Source organism: Dermacentor albipictus, chromosome 2 (genome assembly GCF_038994185.2).
Source record: "Dermacentor albipictus isolate Rhodes 1998 colony chromosome 2, USDA_Dalb.pri_finalv2, whole genome shotgun sequence".
NCBI lineage: Eukaryota > Metazoa > Arthropoda > Arachnida > Ixodida > Ixodidae > Dermacentor > Dermacentor albipictus.
This window is the reverse complement of record NC_091822.1, coordinates 55,082,045-55,106,521: the sequence shown is the minus strand read 5'-3', so window position 1 is coordinate 55,106,521 and position 24,477 is coordinate 55,082,045. Positions and strand designations below refer to the sequence as shown.

General features: G+C 51.2%; 1 protein-coding gene and 1 non-coding gene across 5 annotated transcripts in view; both read left to right on the top strand.

Annotated features, from left to right (window-relative positions):
* The first annotated feature begins 1,832 nt into the window (after positions 1 to 1,832).
* Positions 1,833 to 1,905, top strand: TRNAA-CGC (transfer RNA alanine (anticodon CGC)). The gene has a single exon. It is a non-coding gene; the product is annotated as a tRNA-Ala (tRNA).
* An 8,343-nt stretch (positions 1,906 to 10,248) lies between these two features.
* LOC135901857 (Na(+)/citrate cotransporter-like) overlaps positions 10,249 to 24,477 on the top strand; it is a 73,529-nt gene continuing 59,300 nt past the window's right edge. For all 4 annotated transcript variants that reach the window (XM_065431692.1, XM_065431691.2, XM_065431693.1 and 1 more), the window contains exons 1-3: positions 10,249 to 10,369; positions 17,237 to 17,350; positions 17,976 to 18,221. In XM_065431692.1, the coding sequence (XP_065287764.1) occupies positions 10,271 to 10,369; positions 17,237 to 17,350; positions 17,976 to 18,221 (459 nt within the window). In that variant the 5' untranslated portion in view covers positions 10,249 to 10,270. The remainder of the gene's footprint in view (positions 10,370 to 17,236; positions 17,351 to 17,975; positions 18,222 to 24,477) is intronic.

The window sequence follows — 24,477 nt, the reverse complement described above, 5'->3', positions numbered from 1 at the left end:
ACAGCACGCGATGCGTTTGATGAAATACGCGAAGTTGTAGCGGGAAATATTGCGTAGGAGTGAGAATACCTTAAACAGAATGTTAAAATGAAGGCCTTGGATGCATCGAGGTGCCTAAAATTTGAGAGGGAAATGAAAGAAATGGGGGTGCTACGAACACTTCTTGAAACGCTGATAACGCTTGAATGCAGCGACCCTCGCCTGTACAGACGTGTCAGACGTCTGTCGTTTGAAATGCTTGAGCTGTTCGACAAGGAGCGTTATGAAGGTGTCATCGTGCGCGCACGAGCAGATGCTTTCGTGACGGAAGGGGGGGGAGGGGGGGTCGCGCTTTTAATGGGCGCTTGGTCTAGAGAAAGGCGCACGGACGATGAAACGACGTCGCTAACGTTCTAATCAACGGGACTGTGAAGACTGTGAAAGCATTTGACGCGCCTTCTTCAAGTAGTATACCAATCGCACTTTGCACATCAGGAAGCGAATGTAGAGGGTTTTAAAGCGGATTTTCTTCACCGCATGCCGCAATTGAGTGATGACCCAAAGAGGGATTAGAAGACAAATTACCTGAGAGGGAAGTCGAAAAGGCAAGGTACGATTTGAACCTGGGCAAGCCACCCGGGCCTGATGGCCTCAGCGCTGGGTGGTATAAGGCATTTAAAAGAGAATTGGCCCCATTGTTGGCAGAGGTATTCAATGACGCGCATGAGCAGAAAGGTTTGCGCCGCCCGTCCTTTGCAAAAGCGCACACGATTCTAATACCTAAGAACGGTCAAATAGACAAACTCAAATTAATGTCTGCCGATAGACCGATATCATTAACCAACGTCGATTACAACATCTTTATGAACATTTTAGCGACCAGACTTCAGGGCGTCATCAAGGAAATAGTCGCAGACCATGAAACTTGTGGCATTAAAGGGCGAACATCCATAAAATGCGGTGTGTGCTCGAGTTCTTCAGCTTGATCTCGAGAGAGTGTTCGATTGTGTCGCTCACGTTATTCTGTTTGACAGCTTGGACCATGTTAATGTCGGTTCCATCATCAATGAGGGCGTAGCCTTGGCGTACCAGAATCGCACGACAAGATTGTTTATCGACTCTGGGGGCCCCCTAAACATCATGCGTTCAGTGCCGCCAAGGCTGCCCTCTCAGTCCTCGGTTATTTGCCAACTACATAGAAGCAATGCGCGTCGCAATAACTGAAAATCATAGATTAGATGGTTTCAGACTGTCAGCGACAGAAGTGAAGCTGCTCGCATATGCAGATGATATTGCAGTGTGTTTCACTTACAAACCAAGCGTAACTGAAACAATATATGTAGTAAAACATTTCTGTGATGTCATGTGTAGTAGAGTAAATTGGGGCAAATCCCTCGGATCGTGGCACGGGGACTCGTTTTCTGCACCGGACTACTTCGCGAACGTCAGCTGGGTGAAAGCTAGGTGAAACTTGGTGAAACGACTGGTTGAAAAACGTAGCTCAGCTCATGATTCGCCGCCCGTCACGCTCGGTTGCTGGAAGTAGAATTGCTGTCAGTGTTTGCTGACTTCTTATGATATGACTAATAAAATCGGGCCCCTCGGTTAACCCCCTTTCTTCTCGTTTATTACATAACGAGGGTCTCGAATCCGGCTACATTGATGCCTTCAGTTAGCATATGTGGGTTTATTGACCAGTTGCCTTCACCCAAAAAAATCACGTTGTCGTGACGCCTGCGGCAAGAAGGACGTTCCACGTCTGCCGCCAAGGTCTGTGAGTGGTGGCGCTGGCTAACTTTCCCAGGGTTCTACTAGTACACATAACTGCCCAAGAAAGTGTATGGGGAAACAGCGCCGCGGTAGCTCAATTGGTAGAGCATCGCACGCGCAATGCGATGGTTGTGGGTTCGATTCCCATCTGCGGCAAGTTGTTTTTAATCCACTGTAATGTCCATTAATTTATCGTTTCGTTATTTCATTTATTAAGCACAAGTAATTTCCCCTATGTGTCTATGTTCCCCTTAGTGTCAGTTTTTGTTGCCTTCTTTTGATATTGCTACGGGGTATATTCCCACTGACGAAGAGCTGAGCAGGAAGAAGACGAAGACGACGATTGGAAGCTAGCGCGGGCTGTTGCCTCTTGGTCAACTGCGGCGTATTGCCTTGTAAATATACTTGTAAATAGCTTTTCGTCGGTGTCTTCCTACGTAACATATTTGGTAGAGGTGGACGTTCCCTGTACCTCGTCACGGAGCTTCGCAGTGGACGGTACGTCGAGCCTACCTTCATGGCTCCCGGCGACGCCAACCCGACTCCACCGGCTCCGACACCTGCTGCCACTTCGACGACCTACATCACCCTCTCCGCCCCCCGTGATCCTGGCGTATTCTCGGCACAAGATGGGGAAGACGTCGAGGACTGGATCAGCCTTTACGAACACGTCAGCCGCAATAACCGGTGGGACCCAACTATCATGCTCGCCAACGTCGTGTTTTACCTCGGTGGCACACCTCGAGTTTGGTATCGGACGCACGAAGATGAGCTGCCCAGTTGGGATTCGCTTAAGCAAAAGCTTCGAGACTTGTTCGGCAACCCCTACGGTCACCAACTTGCCGCGCAGAAGGCGCTTTCAGGTCGTGTGCAGACGTCAACGGAGCCCTACGTCACGTACATTCAGGACGTCTTGGCTCTATGCCGCAAAGTTGACGCACACATGACTGAGTCCGACAAGGTCTCCAACATCCTCAAAGGCATTGCCGATGACGCCTTCAACTTGCTCGTATTTAACAACGTCGCGACGGTGGATGCAGTTGTAAAAGAGTGCCGCCGCCTGGAATTCGCTAAAAGCCGACGTATCGACCAACAGTTTGCCCGTCTGCCCAACACCCCAGCGACATCTTCCTGTGCCGACACTCCTCGTCCCAACAACACTGGCGATGTTACCAGGATTGTCCGGCGTGAGATCGAGGCCGCCTATCCGGCTGCGTTCGACTCCAGCCCCTCCAATGCACCTGCAGTCACTGTTTCCCTGATCCAGGCAGTTGTCCGCCAGGAGTTCGCCAACATGGGTATTCACACCATCTGCTCGGCCCATCGCCCTGATCCCCACCCGGCATCTTCGATTCCACCCCGTCCCGCACCTTCTTACCCACCACGTTTCCGCAACCCCTCTGAATGGCGCACTGCAGACGACAAGCCAATTTGTTTTCACTGCCATCGAATTGGACACATTTCTCGGCACTGCCACAGTCGCTGGAGTTCCCTGAACCAGTCTACATATACTGCCTACTCTTGCCCCCCAGGTGGCCTTTCTCGTCCCTATGCTGCCCGCTCAGATAATGCCGCCACCGATTCTCCTGCGCCGAACCGCCCCTATTCTCGTTCGCCTTCGCCCCAACGACGACAATCTCGCTCTCCCCAGCCCCGTCGTTCCTATTCGCCGACTCCCTTCGGACGCCGCTCCCAGCCGGAAAACTAGACGATGCAGCGCCTCGAGGTGACGCTGCATTGCTCCCTACGCCGCCAAATCCTCTCCTGACGTTGCCCACTCACCTGAACCTTCTTGACGTGCAAGTCGACGGTGTTCCTGTATCAGCTCTCATAGACACTGGGGCGCATTTGTCGGTAATGAGCGCGGATCTTCGTAACCGGCTGAGGAAAATAATCACGCCCGCCACGACGCCTGTTGTCCGTGTCGCCGATGGCGGAACAGCCCCCGTAATTGGTATGTGTGCCGCCCGCGTCTCCTTCGCCGATCGCTCCACTACTGTGCTATTCACAGTCATCGCTCACTGTCCCCACGACATCATCCTCGGCCTCGACTTCCTCACCGCACATTCTGCTCTCATCGATTGCTCCGCCAGTACTCTCCGCCTCGACCTGCCTGTTCTAGATCCCGCTGAACAACGCCTTCCTCGCCTCAGTTCCGTCGACTTCGTTCGCTTGCCACCTTCGGCACTGACTTACGTTGACTTCGTGTCATCCCCACCAGTGCCCGACGGTCACTACATCGCGGCTCCTATGCAAGACGTCCTCCTTACACACGGGATCACACTACCTCATACTATTTTATCTATTACGGCGAATTGCGTCTGCCTGCCAGTGGTCAATTTTGCCTTGACGACACAAGTGCTGCCACGCGGGATGTCTCTGGCCCAACTTTGCTCATTCGAGGATCACTCTGTAGCATCGATTTCAGTAGACGACAATTCAACCGATCCTCCTCTACCATCGCAGTCGGCAACTTGTACCATCGCCAACTTACAGAAAATGATTGCACCCGACATGCCGTCCGAGCACGCTCGTGCGCTCTACTGCGTTCTGACTTCCTACCAAGATATTTTTGACTTTAACGATCGTCCTTTGGCCCAAACAACAGCTGTTAAACATCGCATTAATACCGGAGATGCCCCTCCTATTCATCGCCGCCCGTATCGAGTATCACCGGCTGAGCGTCAAGTTATTCACACCGAAGTTCGCAAAATGCTTGCCAAGAACATTATTGAACCGTCATGTAGTCCATGGGCGTCACCGGTTGTGCTGGTAAAAAAGAAGGATGGCTCATGGCGCTTTTGCGTGGATTATCGGCACCTTAACAGGGTTACCAAAAAGGACGTGTATCCCCTACCTCGGATTGATGACGCCCTTGACTGCCTCCACGGTGCTCGCTATTTCTCCTCTATTGACCTTCGCTCCGGCTATTGGCAGATTGCCGTGGACGATCTCGACCGCGAGAAGACTGCCTTTGTAACACCCGACGGTCTTTATCAATTCAAGGTGATGCCGTTCGGCCTATGTAACGCTCCTGCCACTTTTGAACGCATGATGGACTCCCTTCTTCACGGTTTCAAATGGTCCACGTGCCTGTGCTACTGGGACGACGTTATAGTTTTCTCCCCAACATTCGCTACGCACCTCGAGCGCCTCTCAGCAGTCCTGGACGTTTTTCGGCGAGCCGGTCTGCAACTCAACGCATCGAAGTGCCAATTCGGCCGTCGCCAGATTACCGTCCTTGGACATCTCGTTAACGCGAACGGAGTGCAACCGGACCCAGGCAAGATCCATGCTGTTGCGCACTTTCCTGTTCCGAAGTGTGTCAAGGATGTGCGCAGCTTCATCGGCCTTTGCTCGTACTTCCGCCGTTTCGTCAAAAATTTTGCGGCCATAGCACGACCACTAACCGAGCTTTTGAAAAAAGACGTCCCTTCCAGTGGGGCGATAACGAGGCCTCGGCATTCTCGCTTCTCATCGATCTTCTCACAACGGCTCCCGTTCTGGCCCATTTCGATCCTTCTGCGCCTACCGAAGTCCGTACTGATGCCAGCGGTCACGGAATTGGCGCAGTACTGGCCCAACGCCAGCGTGGCCACGACCGTGTTATCGCTTACGCCAGCAGGCTCCTCTCGCCCGCGGAGCGCAACTATTCCATCACTGAGCGTGAGTGTCTGGCCCTAGTTTGGGCGGTTGCGAAGTTCCGCCCATACTTATATGGCCGACCCTTTTCCGTTATCACAGACCATCACGCGCTTTGTTGGTTATGCTCATTGAAAGACCCTTCAGGAAGACTTGGTCGCTGGGCCTTACGCCTCCAAGAATATTCGTTCTCTGTCATCTACAAATCTGGCCGACTACACAAGGACGCTGACTGCCTGTCTCGCTACCCGGTAGACGAGCCTGGCGACGCCGACAGTAGTACCGCCGACGGCATTTTCTCTGTGTCTGCCTTCGATAACATCGCCGATGAGCAGTACCGGGACCTATCGCTGCGAGTACTCATCGAGCGTCTGCGCTCTACACCTACCGACGCATCCGTTCGCCTATATGTCCTCCAGGGCGGCATTCTGTACCGAAGGAGCTTCCTCCCTGATGGCCCTGATCTTCTTCTTGTCGTGCCAAAACATCTACGGCAGACTGTGCTCTTTCAGATGCATGACGCACCCACTGCAGGACATCTTGGCGTAACCCGCACGTACGACCGCGTCCGCCGCCGCTTCTATTGGCCTGGTCTTGCTCGCTCTGTCCGACGCTATGTTGCTGCCTGTGATCCCTGCCAGCGTCGGAAAACGCCTCAGGTGCTACCTTCCGGTCATCTCCAGCCGATCACCGTCCCTGTGGAACCGTTTTTTCGTGTTGGATTAGACCTCCTCGGTCCCTTTCCCACGTCATCCTCTGAGAACAAATGGGTAGCCGTCGCAACTGATTACGCCACCCGATACGCTATCACGCGGGCTCTACCTACCAGTTGCGCCACTGACGTCGCGGACTTTCTCTTGCGTGAAATTATATCAGTGCATGGCGCCCCGCGACAGCTGCTTACTGACCGTGGTCGTAACTTCCTCTCGAACGTTATCGCCGACATTGTGCGTTCCTGCTCTATTTAACACAAGCTGACTAGCTCATGCCATCCTCAAACCAATGGCCTGACCGAGCGCTTAAACCGTACTCTTACCGACATGCTGTCCAAGTACGTTTCGAAGGACCACCACGACTGGGACGTTGCCCTTCCTTACGTCACCTTTGCTTACAATTCTTCCCGGCACGACACCGCAGGATTTTCTCCATTTTATGTACTCTACGGTCGCGAACCGACCTTGCCCCTTGACACGGTACTTCCTCCTGCTGCGACCTCAACAAACGAGTATGCGCGCGACGCCATCGCCCTCGCCGATCATGCACGCCAGCTTGCCCGTGCTCGACTGACGGACTCGCAAACCACGCAGCAGCGTCAGTACAACGCCCGCCACCGTGACGTACAGTTTTCGCCTGGTGCACTCGTGCTCCTGTGGTCGCCCTGTCGTCACGTTGGACTTTCCGAAAAGCTCCTTTCGCGATACACAGGACCCTACCGCGTGCTGCGCCAGGTGACGCCTGTGACTTATGAAATTGCTCCTGTGAGCTCAACCTCGTCATCTACTCTGGCGTCTAGTGATGTCGTGCACGTCAGTAGGCTCAAGAGCTACTACACTGCTTCAGAGTCCAGCCATTTAGTCGCTCCGGGACGGCGCTTTTGCCGCCGGGGGTAGTGCTACGGGGTATATTCCCACTGACGAAGAGCTGAGCAGGAAGAAGACGAAGACGACGATTGGAAGCTAGCGCGGGCTGTTGCCTCTTGGTCAACTGCGGCGTATTGCCTTGTAAATATACTTGTAAATAGCTTTTCGTCGGTGTCTTCCTACGTAACAATATGACTAATAAAAATCGGGCCCCTCGGTTAACTCCCTTTCTTATAATTTGTTTTGTGACGCGGAATAACTGTTTTTGTTTTTGTTTCCACGATCGTCCCAACTTAGTCCCACCTGACATGTGTACCTCGGTCAACTATTCATTTGTGGTGCTTTTCGGATTAAACCACATGCGAGACTGCGCTTGTGTCGCGTGCTTCCTGAATCCGCTTTCTTCTCGGTTCTCGGTACAACGGCGCATGCGCGTTGCCCTAGCGGATTAGTCACAAAACGTTTCGAAGGGTCGCGCGCGCGCGACCTTTTGGCGTTCTCTGACCTTGACATTGCCTTTCAAAAGAAACCATTCACAGAAAAAACTTCATATTCGTTGCTCAGAAACAATCATTTATCCTCGCGTGCAATCTTAGTAAAGCAGACGAACACGGAGAATCAGTCACTAAGTTCAGTTGCATGCGTCCGCACGCTGAAGTTACAAAATGTACACAGGAATAAGTAAACTCGAATGCCTTGCTCTCGTTCTAAGCGGCGATGCTGTACCGATTGCAACTGTCCGCGTTACGCATTAGAACAAAGTAGGCTTGGACGGCAGCTACACATCCAGTCAAGGAAGATAAGGGCGGACATTGAAAAGGTTCACGTCAGTGCTGGCATTAAGCACGTGGCGTAGCAGAATGTAGCGCTCACTGCCCCTGCAGGGCTCCACGTACGCGTCCATGTCCAGATCATATACGAGTACGCACATGTCGCGGTCACGAGGCCCTTCCTTGCCGTACGACAGCTTTCTCCTCAGCGACTCGTAACTATCCACCGCATACCACGTGCCATCCTCCACCGCCGCGCGCACAATAGCCTTGGACGCGTTTGCAACCTGGCGAAATGGGGCGCCGGAGCACAGTTCAGAGAGGGCCCTGTACCCCACCCTGCGGCTCACGTTGGTGGCAGGCAAAGGACGCTCCGTCTCTCCTCGTCTGGCGTAGATGGCGAGGGAGAGGCTGACGCATATCTTCGGTCTTAGCTTCGCGTAAGCGCGGAGCCTCTCGAGAAAGTTCTTCATGACACGAAAGGAGGCCATGGGTCCTTCTGCCGCGGGCACCACTTCGGTAGCCATGTTGGTTGCAAGAAGCACAATGTCGACTCGGTCTCCGAGTTGCGAGAGCATGGAGTTAGCCAGCGGGACGTCTGCGGGCACCATGAGTCCCACGAGGCCAGCGCCCTCGGGAAAGTTCAGCGCCAGAATGTCCCGCAGGTCGGCAAGCAGGTCTGCGAGCCACGTGAGCGGGTCCTTCATGCGCTCACGGCAGAGCTCGCTGCCGTGAGCAACCCAGTGGACCAGGACGCCATCCAGCCTGTGCCGCCGAATGCTCATTAGCACGTCTGCCACGAAGAGTGAGCGCGTCGGTGGGCTGACGCCGAGAAGGTACATGTCTGCGGCGTCCTCTGCGCGACCTCCGACCGTCACATACACGGGAATGGACGAACCTTGCGCTGCTCGAACCCTGTGGAGCTGCTCGATTCCGTAGCGTCGGTCGAACTCGGGCACCCGGCTCCTCAGTCGGCCAGCCGACAGTCCCATGGACCAGTAAACGAGGCCAGAACAGAGGTTGAGAGGCAGGTGACGCGGCAGGAAGTCGCGACCGTCAGCATGCCGATAGAGCGAGTTGTTGTAGAGACAGAGCACGGGAGCCGACGGGTGTACGGAAAGTCGCAAGGCGCCGTTGTCAGGGTAGTTATCGTTGATTCCGGTAAGGTCATCGGGGCTGACAGGGCCGAAGCTTTCCGCGCGGCAGGAAGTTGGCAAGCCCAAGAACAGGTCGTCATCTGTGCCCCTGCTGGCGTTGTCGGTAAGGACAACGTTCCTCGCCGAAACATCCTTCCACGCACCGACCTTGGTGTGACCGATCCAGTAGGGAAGCAGGAGCAAGAAGAGCGGCACGATGAAGAACGAGGTGCACACGGCGCCGAAGACCCACAGCTGCAAGAGGCGCCCTGCGGTGACGGGCAACTGGTCTGAAAGCTGCTCAGGCAGCACTTGCACCTCGGAGGCAAGAGGGCGCAGCGCCGTTGGTTGGCTATTCGGCTGCAGTGCCAGGGCCGAGCAGCCTTCGAGGAACGAGGTCAAGGCCTTGTTGGTGCTCGTGCTGATCCAGGTGAAGAAGGTGGGTTCGCTATCACTTCCTTGGATCCGCGCCGGGGGCCTAATCTCGTCTGACGTCGTAGACGAACGCCTAGAGGCATTCATGGCGTTCATCGCAACGATCTTCTTCTTCTGCTAACGGACACAAGTTCACGTGCGTATAGGCACTGCCGTAAGAATGGCGTGATATTGCGAAAGACGCTGAAGACTGGCGCATGCATGGTAGCCGGTCTACGGTAGATTCTGGTGGGCCCGATCAATGTAAAGCCATTCCAATGTGTTTTTATTCAAAATGCGCAATTAGCTGTCCTCGGTAGTCAAAGTGACTTGGACCGTTAAAGCTAGCTTCTTCAGCTACATTTGCCGTCGCGTTATACTTTTTCGTGTGCGCCAATGGCTTAAACAACTAACTCGAGACGGCGTCGATGAAATCATATGACTTGCAGCTCTTTTCTCAATTCGTCTGGGCGAAGAAAGAATTCTTTTACGCTGACTCTCGAGACAAATGTTTCTCGGTCTCTCCCTATTTCTTCTGGGGTCTTCCCTCCTGCCGGTTCGCTGCACAGTAGCATGTAGGCGAATTTTTGCCGGCTAATCAATGTGCCTATCAATAAAGAGCTTCCTCTGTCACTCTTTCTCGAGGTGGTGTCAAGTAAATTTGTACGTATCTCACGATCAACCTGCACGATACGAAGTTTATTCACTAGGCGTCTCTCGAAATCGGTTGTCAGTCTCTATATGTGTAGGGGATACGCACCATAACGCAGCCGTGCAATATCTGATTCGCGACAACTGTGCTCGAAGAGGCCGACGAAGCGAATGCGGTTCTGTTAAGAAGTTCTCATAGGGTCAATGTTACGCCACGCGCGCGGTGCAGTCGAAGACGCTGTTATAATGTACCATTATTTAAGGAATCCACATCAACAGCGTGATCGAGGTGCGCAGAAGAAGAAGGCGACGACGAGGTAAGGTCGCCATGCATCGTGGAGCCGTTTCTACACAGGGCCTATTTCCTCTGGTATTCGCCGTCAGCGCTCCATTTGTCCTGTCGCCGCTGCTTAACGAAAGTGCCCCGGTAAGTCAGATAGCACGTTATTCCTTTGCAATGTGTAGTTCTTCGCTCACATGTGCATGGTGGTGCGGGACGGGGTTTTCACGGGCGCCGAGCCGGACGGCGGGAAGATGCCGGCAGGCGGCCCGACGTGACGGATTCAGGCGGCTCCTTCCGGAGGGGTCTGACATACTCGCTTTCCGAGAAGAACAGCACGGCAGCAGGACCACTGAACGGTGAAACCACACTGGCGTTGTTTGTCTTTCAGCGGCCCTGATGGTGGGCTGTTTTTCTCGGAATGCTACTAAACCGACCAGCCCATATTGCAACCTTTGTAAAGCGCGCTTTATTGAGCGCTTCTGTATGTCACAGCCCTGGTCGCGGCGCACCGCCATTGCACCACGTCCGGGTGGGGTAATATATACCGAGACATAGGCTGCACGCAGTTGCTCCCCAGCTGTGGACTTGACGGATAATACGCAAGATGGTGGCACATACAGTATGGGAACTCTGCTCTTTTAATGCACGCTTTCTCAGATCAGCTGTACAGGCTATAATTAAAGAAGTGCGGTAAACGCATTCAACCTGTATTAAAGGCAAGAAAGAAGCGGACCCTCATACATGTTTCGTCTGTTTTCGCGATGTTCGAGATGTCGAGCCTGAACCAACGACTAGGTATTCAAGAAAAATCAACGTCTACATTAGTGAAAAATTCACCCTTTTTTCTCAACTTCAGCGACCGCTCCTTTGCTTTATTAACTTCAAGCAAGCACGGATCTTCCCCGTTAGCCCTTTCATCCATGCAAGGATGAACGGAATTTCGCCGTTCAGTGTGAGAGCCATGATTGGAAGGTTTTTTTACGCGTCAGGGCAAAGCGCTTCCCAGTCGCCATCGGCGTAAAAGTAATCCCCGTCGTACATAGCAAGGCCTGGAATTGCATATCCGTTTTATGCGAGGCCACGGTGCGAAGCTTTTTCTATCCCAATGACAAAGACATGAATCGGGGAAGCTTCGCTGGTCGTTTAATGTCGCTCTCTCTTTCAGCGAGGGGTGTGCACGTGGCGATTTTTGAGACTGAATCGAATACAAATCGAACGGTGACAGAAGCGAATCGAATCAACTACCGAATACTTTTTCAAATAGTTTACGAATAATTAACAGCCTTTATCACAATCAATACAAAAAGAACGATGTTCACATCCCAGTGTCCTTAAATTTAGCAAGCTTCGGTCATTACATAGTACGTCATGAAGCGTTGTTAACTAAAAGCGCAAATGGAGCATTGGAAGCAGAGAAGTAGTTTCTTCGCATGCACAGGACTCTTCAGACAGTGCGAATGATCGCCGTACAGTCTGTGTCACGTATCCCGCTCCACTATGTAAGTTCTCATGTTTGATGTATATGCTATGCGCGCGACGTGATAATTTACCATACTTTTTTCTTCGATTTCATCTTTACTTGGGCGCAGTCGTCGTTCTGAAATATTCCAAAAGTATTCCAAAAATATTGGCACACCCCCATAAATTTCAGCCTACTAATGAAAGGGCCGCCAGACCACTCTCGCGACGCAGCTAGCTGCTGCGACCGATTCACTTTGAAGCTGAGAAATCGGCGCTGCTTCAAGATATTTCTCCTCGAGGGTCTGTACCACTGATGCCAGTCTCGTGGCTGTGGCTCTTATCCTGCTGCGAGCCCGTCTGGAGCGCTCAAAAAGCACCTGCTCGTCTGCTGAAAAGCTTCCCAGGTAATATGGGCTGCTAAAATGCTACCACCAACGGCGTACTTTTCGTGAGAGCTTAATTTTCGCGGTTTGCGTCAATGGCTGGCGATTCATCAGCCAACGAGACTGCTCGAGCTGATTCTATCAGCGTTGAGACTGCTATCTTGCAGCAGCGTCACCTCAATCAGTTTTGCCTTCGAGAGAGATTACGAAACTTAGAAAGGCAGATAGTTTAGCTAGTTGGTAGGCATTCATGTTTTTAAAAAAAGTTGGACGTGCGAACGCGGACACAGGAAGAGGCAGACGGACAACACAAACCCCGTGTTTGCACCGTGTTTGCGTCGGCGCTTGTGTTGTCCGTCGGCCTCCTCTCGCGCCCGTGTCCGCACACCTTTCTTGTCGGATTGCGAAACATTGCCGCATAATGAAATCGCGACGAAATTGGCGCAGTGCCCGAGGGAAGCTCTGTAGAGGCTGCGTGTCCAAGCTGCCTTACTACCCCACGTAACCCCACTACTCCGCACGCCGTCAGCCAATAACACCTTTTTGCAGCGTTGCTTGTTTACCTCACAAGATAGCACAGCTTGATTGCTAGCCTTTTCCTTTATTTTTTATTTTTTTTTCTTGAAGCGTGTACTAAATAACCACAGTTCAGGATTCAAGAAAAGACAAAGAATGAACTTAAGACATGTACCTGCCTTCCTTATTCATGGTCCGTGCACCGATTTTAATATCGTTAAAGGGACACTAAAGAGAAACGTTATATCAGTTATAAACTAATGAGCTATTTGGAAGCTCTATTCTCGTTAATTTCGCAATATTGCGTCGATGATTAGATGACAAAATGCAGGTCAAAGTTAAATTTGTTGTATTTTACGCGGGAACACCCGCGCTGGTACGTCAGTGTGACGTCACAAATTTTAATGTATACTTTCGTATGTGGGACTTGCTGGCACAAAGAAAGTTTGCGAAATTTGCCAAGTCAGCCTTTAGCTCCTTCAGAATATATCACCCTTTTTTCACGATATACAATTAACTAGGCCCATAGCACACGCCGTCAAAATTTCTGACATCACACCGAGCTATTACGTGTTCTACTGGGCGGCGGCGCCACCAGTCTTCCGTCTTCTCAGTTTTCCTGGTTCACCAAGGCTTTTCTGATGACAAGAGCGTTTTTATTTGCTTGTGGACAGTTAGTTTATTAATACAGGTGCCATAATTATCTCATAAGTATCCCATTAAAGAACCCTTCACCAGGGCACATAGCAAGCTTTGGTTATATGGTGTAAATTGTTAAATGCCCTCTAGGGAGCGTTCTGCTGCAAGAATTATTTTTCAAATTGGTTCATGAAAGGGCCCCTGAAACGGTTCGCGCAAATTTTGTAGACGCGTAAGGCACAGCTAAGGTTAATCATTCGCACCACAATTTGTGTGAAGCGTCTCGTATTAGGAGAATTATGGACGATTACAAGTTACCCTCCTCCATAGCCATGCATTTTCTCCTCAACTCGTTCGCCGAGTGATCGGGGCTAAGCTCCGCCTTCAATGGCTCTGCGTCATGATGGCACGTCCTGTCGTCGACTTCCGGTTCTCTAGGAGCGAGCGCGCGAAGCCTCTCCAAACTCTCCGCCAGCTACTTGGCAGTCGACCCCAAGTGAGAGCTATCGAAGCAGTGTGCGTTGCGAGCATTCTGTCGCAACGCCGAACGTGTCTAGTATTTCGGTAACCACAGGCTAGCTGGGCGTGTCGACGGATGCGTGGAGGCATAAACTCAAGCTGACGAAGGAACATCAGCGTAGAGGTACGCGAGCAGCCTCATCGCTATGCACGGTCCAGCCCCCTGTTGGCGCAGAGCTTAACCAGCCAAAGAAAGGCGCTAATATTGCCCTAACCAAGTGTAAAACATTTTAAACATTTACAAAAACATGTTAACGATTACACTCCTGCGAAAAATTTACAGCAGAAAAGAGGAATACATTTAGTTACTGATACTGTGTGTGGTTAGTTCTGTGCCACCAGGTGGCTGCACCATGCAGACCATTCACATTTGCGCTTCTGCTCATCCCGTGAAAAGACACGGTTAAACGGCCAGGCCCTGTCCCCTTACGCTTGCGCTTACCCTAATAACGGACTCGCGAAACGCTATTGCGTTAGTAATCTTCCGGTGTAAAGTGACGGCCGCAAACGCGCAAATCCTGGCGCCGATCGGATAGCGGCAGTCTGATGCGCTGCAGCCAGTCCGCTCGTCTGCTGCCTTGCAGAGGGACATGATGTGACGGCTTGACATATTGCCGGTCGCTACGTTTGCAGCCCACAACGCAAGAAAGTCGAATCATGGTGCTCACGAGAAGACTGAGACCGACTCTGACCGCGGAACTCTCCTCGAAATGGAGCACGTTGTAACACAGGCAGACGACGCTTCCTCTGTGCTGGAAGTGTTAAGTGTAGTGAGAAATTGTTCTTGTGCATTCTCTTTCTCTTAGTTTCTTTTCATAGAAACAAATTAACTAACATTCCAACTAATACGAACAACATTTGTTCACCATAAGGCTGAAAAAATTATTGATGATGCGGCTTGGGCAGCAAATCGGATAGCTCGCCCAACTAACTTCATTGAGGCAAGTAAGGTCAAATGGGTAGGGGCGGCTTAAAATTCAGCCGAGCGATGTGCTTCGATCGGCAGCGATGTACAGTTTTAAAGCTTTATGATAAATTACACGCTTTACGCGGAGCACATAGATGCGTTAATTAATGATCAGAAGGACCTACTCTATCGACTCGGTACGTATGTGCAAGATCGTCAACATCGTTTCAGGGTCCCTTTATTAGCCGGGTTAAAAATTATTTCACTGCCGCGAACGCATGATTTCAGGAGGTGAACGTCACCGCCAACAAGGACACTCTTTCCGCTTGGCCCGTCTAGACTCCGCAAGCGAAATTCGTTCCCTGCGTTCTCCCATACCGGAGTTCGAGGATCGCGCGCCGCATATGTCACGGGGCACGCCTCCTTTTTTTTCCTTCGCTTTCTTTTTGTGCGGCGCACTTCCTCTGACGCCGTCGTGCGCGAGCTTTTGTGTTTGCCTCGTTTCGCACAGCGCACGAATTTGTGCACTGTGCACGAGAACACCTGGCTAACGGTATAAGTTAGCCCTACACGAACACTGAGGCAGACGCAAGCGAATCACAGAGCATGATCGCGTCTTGGAACAGGGTAGAAAAATTGGAGGACGCTTAAGCTTCGCCTTCAAGAGTGGGACGCGACAGCGTTCCCGTCGACCCGCCAAGGGGTATAATACAATGCGCTACGGCACAGCGATCACTTACGATGCGCCCGCATCGGACTTAGCGCCCACCTATCACGCGGTGAGCGTCGAGCAACGCAGCGTTCGGCGCGGCAACGAAACGCGCGCCTGAGCGAACGGAACGAACCAAAGAACTCGGTGTCTCGGAGGGGAAACGATCTACGCCAGCCAAACGTCATGATCGGCACGGGCACAGAGATAGATAGTAATCTAAAGAAAGGAACGGCGCTTGATTCTGCAACCGGGAGCACGGCGAAGCGTCGTCAGGGGAGAGGGAGTCGGGACCGCGACGCGCCTGGCAGCGGTTCCAATGCGCGCGCGGCGCGCCTCCTGTCGGGGCAGCGCCGTACATTGAGAGGAGGGGGTCTTCTGTGTTTGCCGCAAGATGGCTCTGCGTGTGCGGAAAGCGCAGAAGAAATGCAGCGGAAACGCACTTCGCAACTCGTGTAATTGCGACTTCTGTACGTTACATGTTCATAATTACCGATATACACCGCAGTATAACTTTCCACGGCTCGTTTCGAAGGCAACACCGCAGTCACTATAGGCGCGTTTGTACCGCTTGGAAGCATCGAACTCGTGGCTGAGTGGTAGCGTCTCCGTCTCACACTCCGGAGACCCTGGTTCGATTCCCACCGAGCCAATCTTGGAAGTTGCTTTTTATTTATCAAGCGCCTGCCGTGATTTATCGCTCACGGTCAACGCCGCGGACGCCGACACCCGACGCCGACGACACCGGCTTTTCTGCGACACGAGCTCCTTAACGCTATCGCGTTAAAATGTCATAGCTTCGTTGTCGGCGCGCCCGACAGCTGGACGGGGGAACAAGCAGACGAAACGAAGTGCATCTCTTCTGCTGCAGTGCGAAGTAAAACGAAAACACGCAGACAATCGGTTTATGTTTTCTATTATTATGCGAAGCATATTACGAGAGCTCAACCTAGCTCCTCAGGCGCGGCGGTGTTGCCTTGAAACCACGTGACACCGTGACGTCACGGCAGAGGAGAAGTGGCTTTGGCTCAACTCTTGCAAGACGGGCTGGGTGGGAATCGAACCAAGGTCTCCGGAGTGTGGGACGGAGACGCTACCACTGAGCCACGAGTACGATGCTTCAAAGCGGTACAAAAGCGCCTCTAGTGAATGCGGTGTTGCCTTAGAAACGAGCTGTTTCTAAGGCGTGCGTCTCTTGCTCAGGCGCACATTTCGTTGCCGCGCCGAACGCTGCTTTGCTCGACGCTCACCGCGTCCAATGCGGGGCGCGTAGTCGCTGCCCTGTAGCCCATTGTCTTACACCCCTTGGCGGGTCGACGGGAACGCTGTCGCGTTCCACTCTTGAAGGCGAAGCAGTAATGCATGAGTTGTTTCTTCGTCTAGCCGAACCAAATATAGCCAAGCAACAGCAGTTCACCAGGCTAAACAGTGGTTCAACAACTAAAATAAAGGCTAGTATGCTTCGCATCCTGGGCTTAACCTTACCTAAGCCACAGCCATTTTTTCTCTAAACTTTAATTCGTCTGTTGAAGCAACAGATTACACGGATAGCATATGTTGCCCTGAATAATTCACGCAGTCACGGGTCACTATGAGCGACGTCACAGCGCAGACACATATACGTAGGCGCAGTTGCACATATACGTCAGTCCTCCGGCTTGGAGCGCGGCTGCCGCGAGGAGAAAGGCAAATGGGGTTCGGTTTAAAATTTGAGCTCTTTCCGCGGCTCGTAACTATGCAATACTTCGCAGACGCGATTCTTAGCGCGCATTGTATGCACGCCGCTTGTCAGCTCAAGATGACCAGACGTGGTAAGGAACTTGACTGGTACCATACTTTGCGCCAAGCAGCTCAATGTTGCTCAACCTTGCTTGCAGTTCCGCCTGGTCTACGCGCTGTGCTGCTCCGCGCTGCTGTACACATCACGCGCCGTCCCGGTGCAGACGGTGGCGCTGCCATCGCTGGCTCTGCTCCCGCCGTTGGCCTCCCCGGTGAGCTGAGGTTGTGCACTGTACCGGCGCTCATCTACAGAGAGTAACTTTTTTTTTTCGCGTCAGAAATCGCCTGACGCATAATACAATTTAAATTGCAATGAAATACAGAAACAAAAAGAACGGCCTCAAACCTACGTCCGAACAAGTTTGCTTCGAGCTTAAAGTCAAGCAAGGAGTTAAAAGTATACAAACAAGTTTGTTTCGTGCTTAAGGTCAAGCAGGGACTCAAACCTATACAAACAAGTTTGTTTCTTGCGTAAATTCTTAAAGTACTCAAACGTATAAGAACAAGTTTGCTTCGAGCATAAGGTCTTCTCGCTCGTATTAGAGCAAGTTTGTCTCGTGCTTAAAGTCTAGCAAGGAGACAGACGTATCAGAAAAATTTGTTACGTGCTTCAAGTATAGCAAGGAGTCGCACGTATAAGAACAAGTTTGTTTCGAGCATAAATCCTAGCAAGTACTCAAACGTTTAAGAACAAGTTTCCTTCGAGCATAAAGTCTAGCAAGATGTCGAACGTGTAAGAACAAGTTGGTTTTGTGCCTAATATTTAGCAAGGAGTCGCGCGTACGCAAACAAGTTCGCTTCGCGCGCAACGCTCTAGCGACTAGCGGCGAAACGCAGGAGGCGTCTCGCGACGCCTGGCTGTCGGCGATGCGGCTCGTGGCGGCGGCGCTGCTGTGCGGCAGCGTCACGGAGTCGAGCAGCCTGGTGGCGCGCGTGGCGCTTCGCCTTCTCTCCCTGGCCGGAGTGCGCGTGTGCAAGATGGCGCTGGCGCTGGCCGTGGCGGCCGGACTGCTGGCGGTGCTGCTGAGCGCCGCCAGCACGGCCCTCGGGACCTTCTTCCTGGCCGCCGTCTGCTCGCAACTGGTGAGGTCGTTAGGGGGCCAGCGGCGACAAAATTTTGGACTACGTAATAAGCCTAGCTTTGCAAAACGTTACATACATATAAAAAAAAAAATATATGGGCACTTTGCTGAGCTAAACTGCGATAGGCGAAAGCCTATCTATTACTGGCTCTGTTGCTGTTGTCTGAACTGTTCTGCGAACGGACGCCGCCGTGGCCGCCATCATGGCATGCAATCACAGCCATATGGCTGCAAGGTTTGTCGCCGATGTGCGGGCACCCCCCACGCGCACGACCGCGCTCTCCCACCCGCCCACTCGCACAGCGCTACTGGCATGGCGCCTCCTCTACTTTTTTTTTATTGCGATAAAGACTTGCCCTTAAGGCACAATTCTTGGTGCGTATATGTGTATTATATGTGTGCTGTGAGGCCTGTGTTGTGTATGAATTGATGCAGTGTGTTGTGGAATCTGTTGTCATGTATCCAGCGGTCATAGGTGGTTGTCACACTGTAGCGGAGGCCGGCTGGCAGTAGGAGAAGCGAGCGTTCCGATTCTAAACCAGTACATGTCCATATTAGGTACTTCCTCCCCTCGCCGGTGATCACCGCTTTCCTGCGTCCACCACGGACTGCGCCTGGACACTCATGAGCCACTAAAGGCTTATGCCTTAAAAGTAAACGGCGCCTTTGGCACTCGCTACGCATGACCTTAGAAGGCGCGGCTCCTCGGCAAAACTCCCGAGATTAGGCAAATTTCGGAGGGTACGAGCCGGGACTTAGCAACCAAGAACGACCAGATGCGCGCGTCTGCTTAGTCTGGAGGCTGCTAATAAGAAAATTATACAATCACCAGCCCCGCAGCTTTGCTAAGATTGTTTTCATTGGTATATACTAGCCATTTCTATTCTATCTAGCCAAAGCGAAATTTCATTTCACTTCTAACACGAAATTTTTGGCTTGTAATATTTCTTTTCCTCTAAGTTAACGTGCGAACCCACTCTAAACTCTGCAATAAATACATTAACAAGCGCCATAGTGCCCTGAATGGGAAGTTTCTCTGCTACAGTATTTGCACGGATAGAGTGAGAGTTTATTTATTTGTTTTTTTCAGTATTTTCGATTCTGTAAACGTGTCTCCCGTTAAATTTGGGTCCAGTGACACAAATATAAGACGTCTTTGCTTTCCTTCCTTCTTTATTATTCTTTTGCACCGTTTTGTAGTGCTGTCCGTGCCCGCTGCCACTTCGCCTCTTGCAAAAGCGGCGGGCTGAGGGCTGCCACTGTGCTTTTCGCGCCGTCTTTCTTCTCTTGATTTAGAATGCTTTTCATGCCGCATGAATGTGTCTACGGCGTATTAATCGCAGCCAATCAGCCTGACGATAGGTGACGTAGCGCAGGAGCGTCAAGTGAGCCGTCTTCGAAGTCACGCGGTGCATCACCACGGGATCGGTAAAAGGATTTGGCGTAATGTGTCGCAGGCACTTGTGAATCGACGTGTGTCCTGTAAGCTTAGTATTTGTCACAAGGACTGCGTCATTCTCGCCGGCAGTGACAAATGCGTTAGCACTCGTCCTTTCACTTCATTTGGCGACGGCAGTTCGCAGTAACGATAAATAAAGCCCCGTGACCCAGTCATCAGCTTTCATGTGTCGCTTCCAGTTTGTTTGTGGCATCACTTCTCGTTATATTCGTAATACGCGTATAGATGTTTTCCTTTTTTAGAGAGACTGAAATTCCTCATTCACGCTATCTTACTGCTCGCGCTACTTACGTGTAAATACTCTTGTTCCTACGAATAGGCTTCGGTTTTGATGCACCCAGCAGGTGAATGAGTCTCGACGTCATTATGCACTACTTTGCTCGTTTCTTACATTTGCGGCAACTGCCACGCCCCAGCGCAGCCAGAAGTGCGCGCCGCACTTTTTTGTATCATTTTGTTCCTATAGCGATGATATGCACACTCCAGGCGCATTTATGCCGTCGTAGTGGCCGTCGCCATGCTGTTCCGTATAGAGTCCAAGGGCGATAAAATCATCACCGCGGGCCGTATGCTGTAGGTGCGAGTGAAAGCAAGCAACGGTAAGCCGACAATGGCAGTCCACTCTAGCGCGCGCAAGAGATGAAAGCGGGAAGGAAGCGCGCCGTCTTTCGTCGCGCGCAAGGTACCGGAGCGAGGAGAGGGAGGGGGGCATTCTACTCCGGCGGTTGCTACATATGGTGTGACCGCGCAGGCCCTATCTTGAAAGCGGTGTGCGATGGGTGCATACTTTAAAACTGTTGGTCCAGTTGTCAGTAGCGTTCCCTCGTCGTCGTGTCGTCTTTTCACCGTGTGTTCGTCCCTTTTAGCGTTACCATCAGTTTTAAAGAATGCATCACCAACTAGCCCAGCACCAATTTTTACTGAAGGGTACATAGTTCGCCTAGAGCTGATAGCTTCGTGTGCGCTGTGTTCTGGACGTTCAGTTCGCGTTGAAGCGAGATGCAGCATGGAGGTCAATTCGCTCGCTGCTGCTGCCGCGCTTCTGCTCTCCAGCGTTTTAACAGCGAGTTGAAGCGGTCATCGTGTGAAATATGTTGATGTTCGCTTGTGCGCGCATCACACCATGCTTGTTAATTTAGTTAGTAAGCGAATATTTACAAATTTATGTGGCCGATAAAGCTAATATTCTTACTTCGTAAACTGTGCACTTATTTGCTATTGCTATCGATGCTTCGCCTTTTGGTCACCACTGCGACTTTTTATTGTTATTTTTTTTGTGAATGACATCGTCTAGCTAGCGTTACGTCTACACGACGTCAGGAATTTATTTTTCTGGGTCATGGCGTCACAGAAATGCCATGATGCTATGATTGGTATTTTCGAGGCCAACCTTACTGTCAAGTAAAAATCGTATCCAGCTTTTCTGGACGCGTACCAACTAGCGCCCCAAGCGGCCCCGGCACGAAGCTAGCGCGTTTTCAATAGAACGAGCGGGTTTTTCACCAATAACATAAGCTGCAGGTCGATTATTGAAAAAGGCAGGTGACACACGTGTTCTGGAAGGCAATCCACACGAGCCAAATTCAGTGATCACGCTATGGCACGTAAGAATTTTGTTCACAGAGCGGTTAAAGATTTTACAGTGGAAGCCTATGGAAACGAAGAAAATTTGTAGTCAATTTTCGAGGCAAGAACGATGCCTGTGATAAAACTACGGCGTCTATCGTAATACCCAGTGCAGCGTATGTAGTCCGGAGACTCAGCTTTCGGTTGATGCCTATCTCGACTCTCCACACATGACTTAACACTGTTCCCAAAAGCGATTTTTGCGACGCTGTCGTGAAAATTCACTTGGTATCTATAAAAACATGGGGTGGGTAAGCCTAAGTTTGGGGGAATATGGGGGTGGGCAGGCCTCAATTTGGGGATGATACGAGGGTGGGAAAACCTAAATTTGGGGGTGATATAGGGGGGTGGGCCACCCTAATCATGTGGGTGATATGGGACTGGGCCAAGCTGAATCGGGGATGATATGGGGGTGGGCTAACCTAAATTTGGGAGTGATTTGCGGTGGGCCATCCTAAATTTGAGGTGGTAGAGGGGTGGGCCAGGCTAAGTTTGGGGTGATATGGGGGTGGGCCAACCTAAGTTTGGGGGTGACATGGGGACGGCTAACCTCACCATGGTGGTGATGTGTGGCTGGGCCGAGCTGAATTTGACCCGCCGTGGTTGCTCAGTGGCTATGGTGTTGGGCTGCTGAGCACGAGGTCGCGGGATCGAATCCCGGCCGCGGAGGCCGCATTTCGATGGGGGCGAAATGCGAAAACACCCGTGTGCTTAGATTTAGGTGCACGTTAAAGAACCCCAGGTGGGCGAAATTTGCGGAATCCCCCACTACGGCGTGCCTCATAATCAGAAAGTGGTTTTCAGAATCAGAATCGGTTTTATCGGTTTTTGGCACGTAAAACCCCATATTGATTCAAGCTGAATTTGGGGGCGATATATGGATCGACTAACCTTAACTGGGGGGTGGTTTGCGGTGGGCCATCCTAAATTTGAGGTGATCGAGGGGTTGGCCAGCGTTAGTTTGGGGTTGATATGGGGGTGGGCCAACCTAGATTTGCAAGTGGCATTGGAGTGGGCCAATCTGAATTTGGGGGCGACGTGGGGGTGGCCCAACCTAAATTGTGGGGTGCGTCGACTCGAAATTTGGAGGCGATTTATTCAAATTCGTAGGTGGACGAACATCAAAATTAGAGGTGGCCCAATAGAAATTTGGGGCTGGGCCAACTTGAAGTTTAAGGCTGGGCGAAATGAAAATCGGGCGTGGCCGACTTTATATTTGGGGGTGGGCTAACTTAAATTTGAGGGTGTGCCAACTTGAAATTTGGGGGTGGGCCTAATTAATGTTTGGGGGTGGGCTAATAGAAATTTGGGGGCCTCTTTACGAATAGTTAGACATCACCAGTGGTGTTTTTGCATCCTCTTCATCATCACAAAGTACGTATATTAATAATTGTTAGCCAATACCCCTCAAGGTGAGCTACCACTCGAGCCTTCCCACCCCACTGGACTAATAATGTCACAGGAGTGCTCTCATCGTGATGACTGCGACGTTCAATGTGGAAATCCACAAGAACTTATCGCAGACTGAGCTGACCATTTTCTCGCCAATGTCATCGCTAACGCTACTCGCTCATGCTAGACGCAACACAAGCTTACAACGATCATAATTCAACTTTCAATCTCACTCTAGTCGACACGCTCTCAGTGCACGAGTTCGCTAATCATCTGGATAGGAACCTTGCTGGATGTTTTACTGTTGCGTCGTTTTTCAGGAAGGCCTTCTCCCGCAAAGAGAATACATTTTTGAGGTTGACGAGGCAAGCTAGTATTTAACTCATACGAAGCAAATGTATGAACGGTTATAGTGATTTTTCAATATATATATATATATATATATATATATATATATATATATATATATATATATATATATATATATATATATATATATATATATAAGTAAATATGATTTCAGATGGTATTGTTTCGACCGGGCATGACAACGATTTCTTCCCGCCTGTCACAGTGCTGTGACCGTAAACCTTTTGCTCAAACGTGTTGCCCCAATACTACATGGGCTAAATGTACAAAAGTGCGGTGCGTGGTCACAGCTTCAAATCGAGTCTATTTTGTGTACTGTTGTTGATATTGTAGTAAGGTGGAATTTTCCTCTTCATAAGGGCACAGAACGAAAAATATTACAGTCGGTAGCTAAGCGCAAAGTACAATGGAAGATCGGAAACCAGCGATTTCTTTTTAATTTGCGGGTTGGTCTTCTCGGCTGGTAGATCGCTGTCCGATCAGTTCAACGAATTTTGTTTGTGTGCAGCTGTAGCAAAAATGTCGATACTACCGTTTCATTGCCAGGACCTTTATGCCCTCCACACACGCAAGAAGGACACAAGGTAATTGGCACCCGCACTTTTATAAACTGATATTGTTTTGCTCATTTCACTGTAGCGAGGTGTTTGCGAACGGAGCATTTTCTTAGTATCAGTCCAGTGTTGGCAGTGAGAAGCAGTTCGGTCGACCATACCCATGAGGGCATACTAGCCATTGTAGCACTTTACTGTAGGAGAAGTGAAGTGCTAAAAACTTGGTGTGCTTTGCCCATTCCGCAGGTTGTCCATTTAATATGTTATGGTGACGATCAACGTTGTGACCGTCAGGCCTCCTCCTCATCTTTAGCTTCACCATCGCGAGAGCGGACAGAGAAAGGAAGCTTTCTTCACAATCAGCCCCAGCGGGATTCCACCACTCGTAACTGCTGCAATTTGCATTCAGTGGCTGGGCATGCTAACCACATCCTTAGTTTCACAATCGCTAGAGCGCGCAGAAAAAGGAGAGCTTTGGTCGCTTTGACTACAACAAACCCATGTCAATGCAAATATAAGTACATGCAGGGTCTGGGCATGCTAACTTCTGCGCTACCACCTGCCGCCGCCAGCTTAGATTTTCCATGCATACCTGCTTCTTGTTTTCATCGCAGACGCATGCAGGACAAACGCGGATAAGAAAAGCCTCAGTGCCCTTCCACACTGTGAATAAGGATGGCCAGCAAAGCTGTGTATGTGGGCCCCTTAGTGGGAACGGCATGGGGAGCGCTTAACGCCTGCTTCACCGCCGCCGCGGGTCGGCCCGCCATTGCACTATCTTCGGGATCGGCCCACGTATGGGGAGCGCTTAACGCCTGCTTCACCGCCGCCGCGGGTCGGCCCGCCATTGCACTATC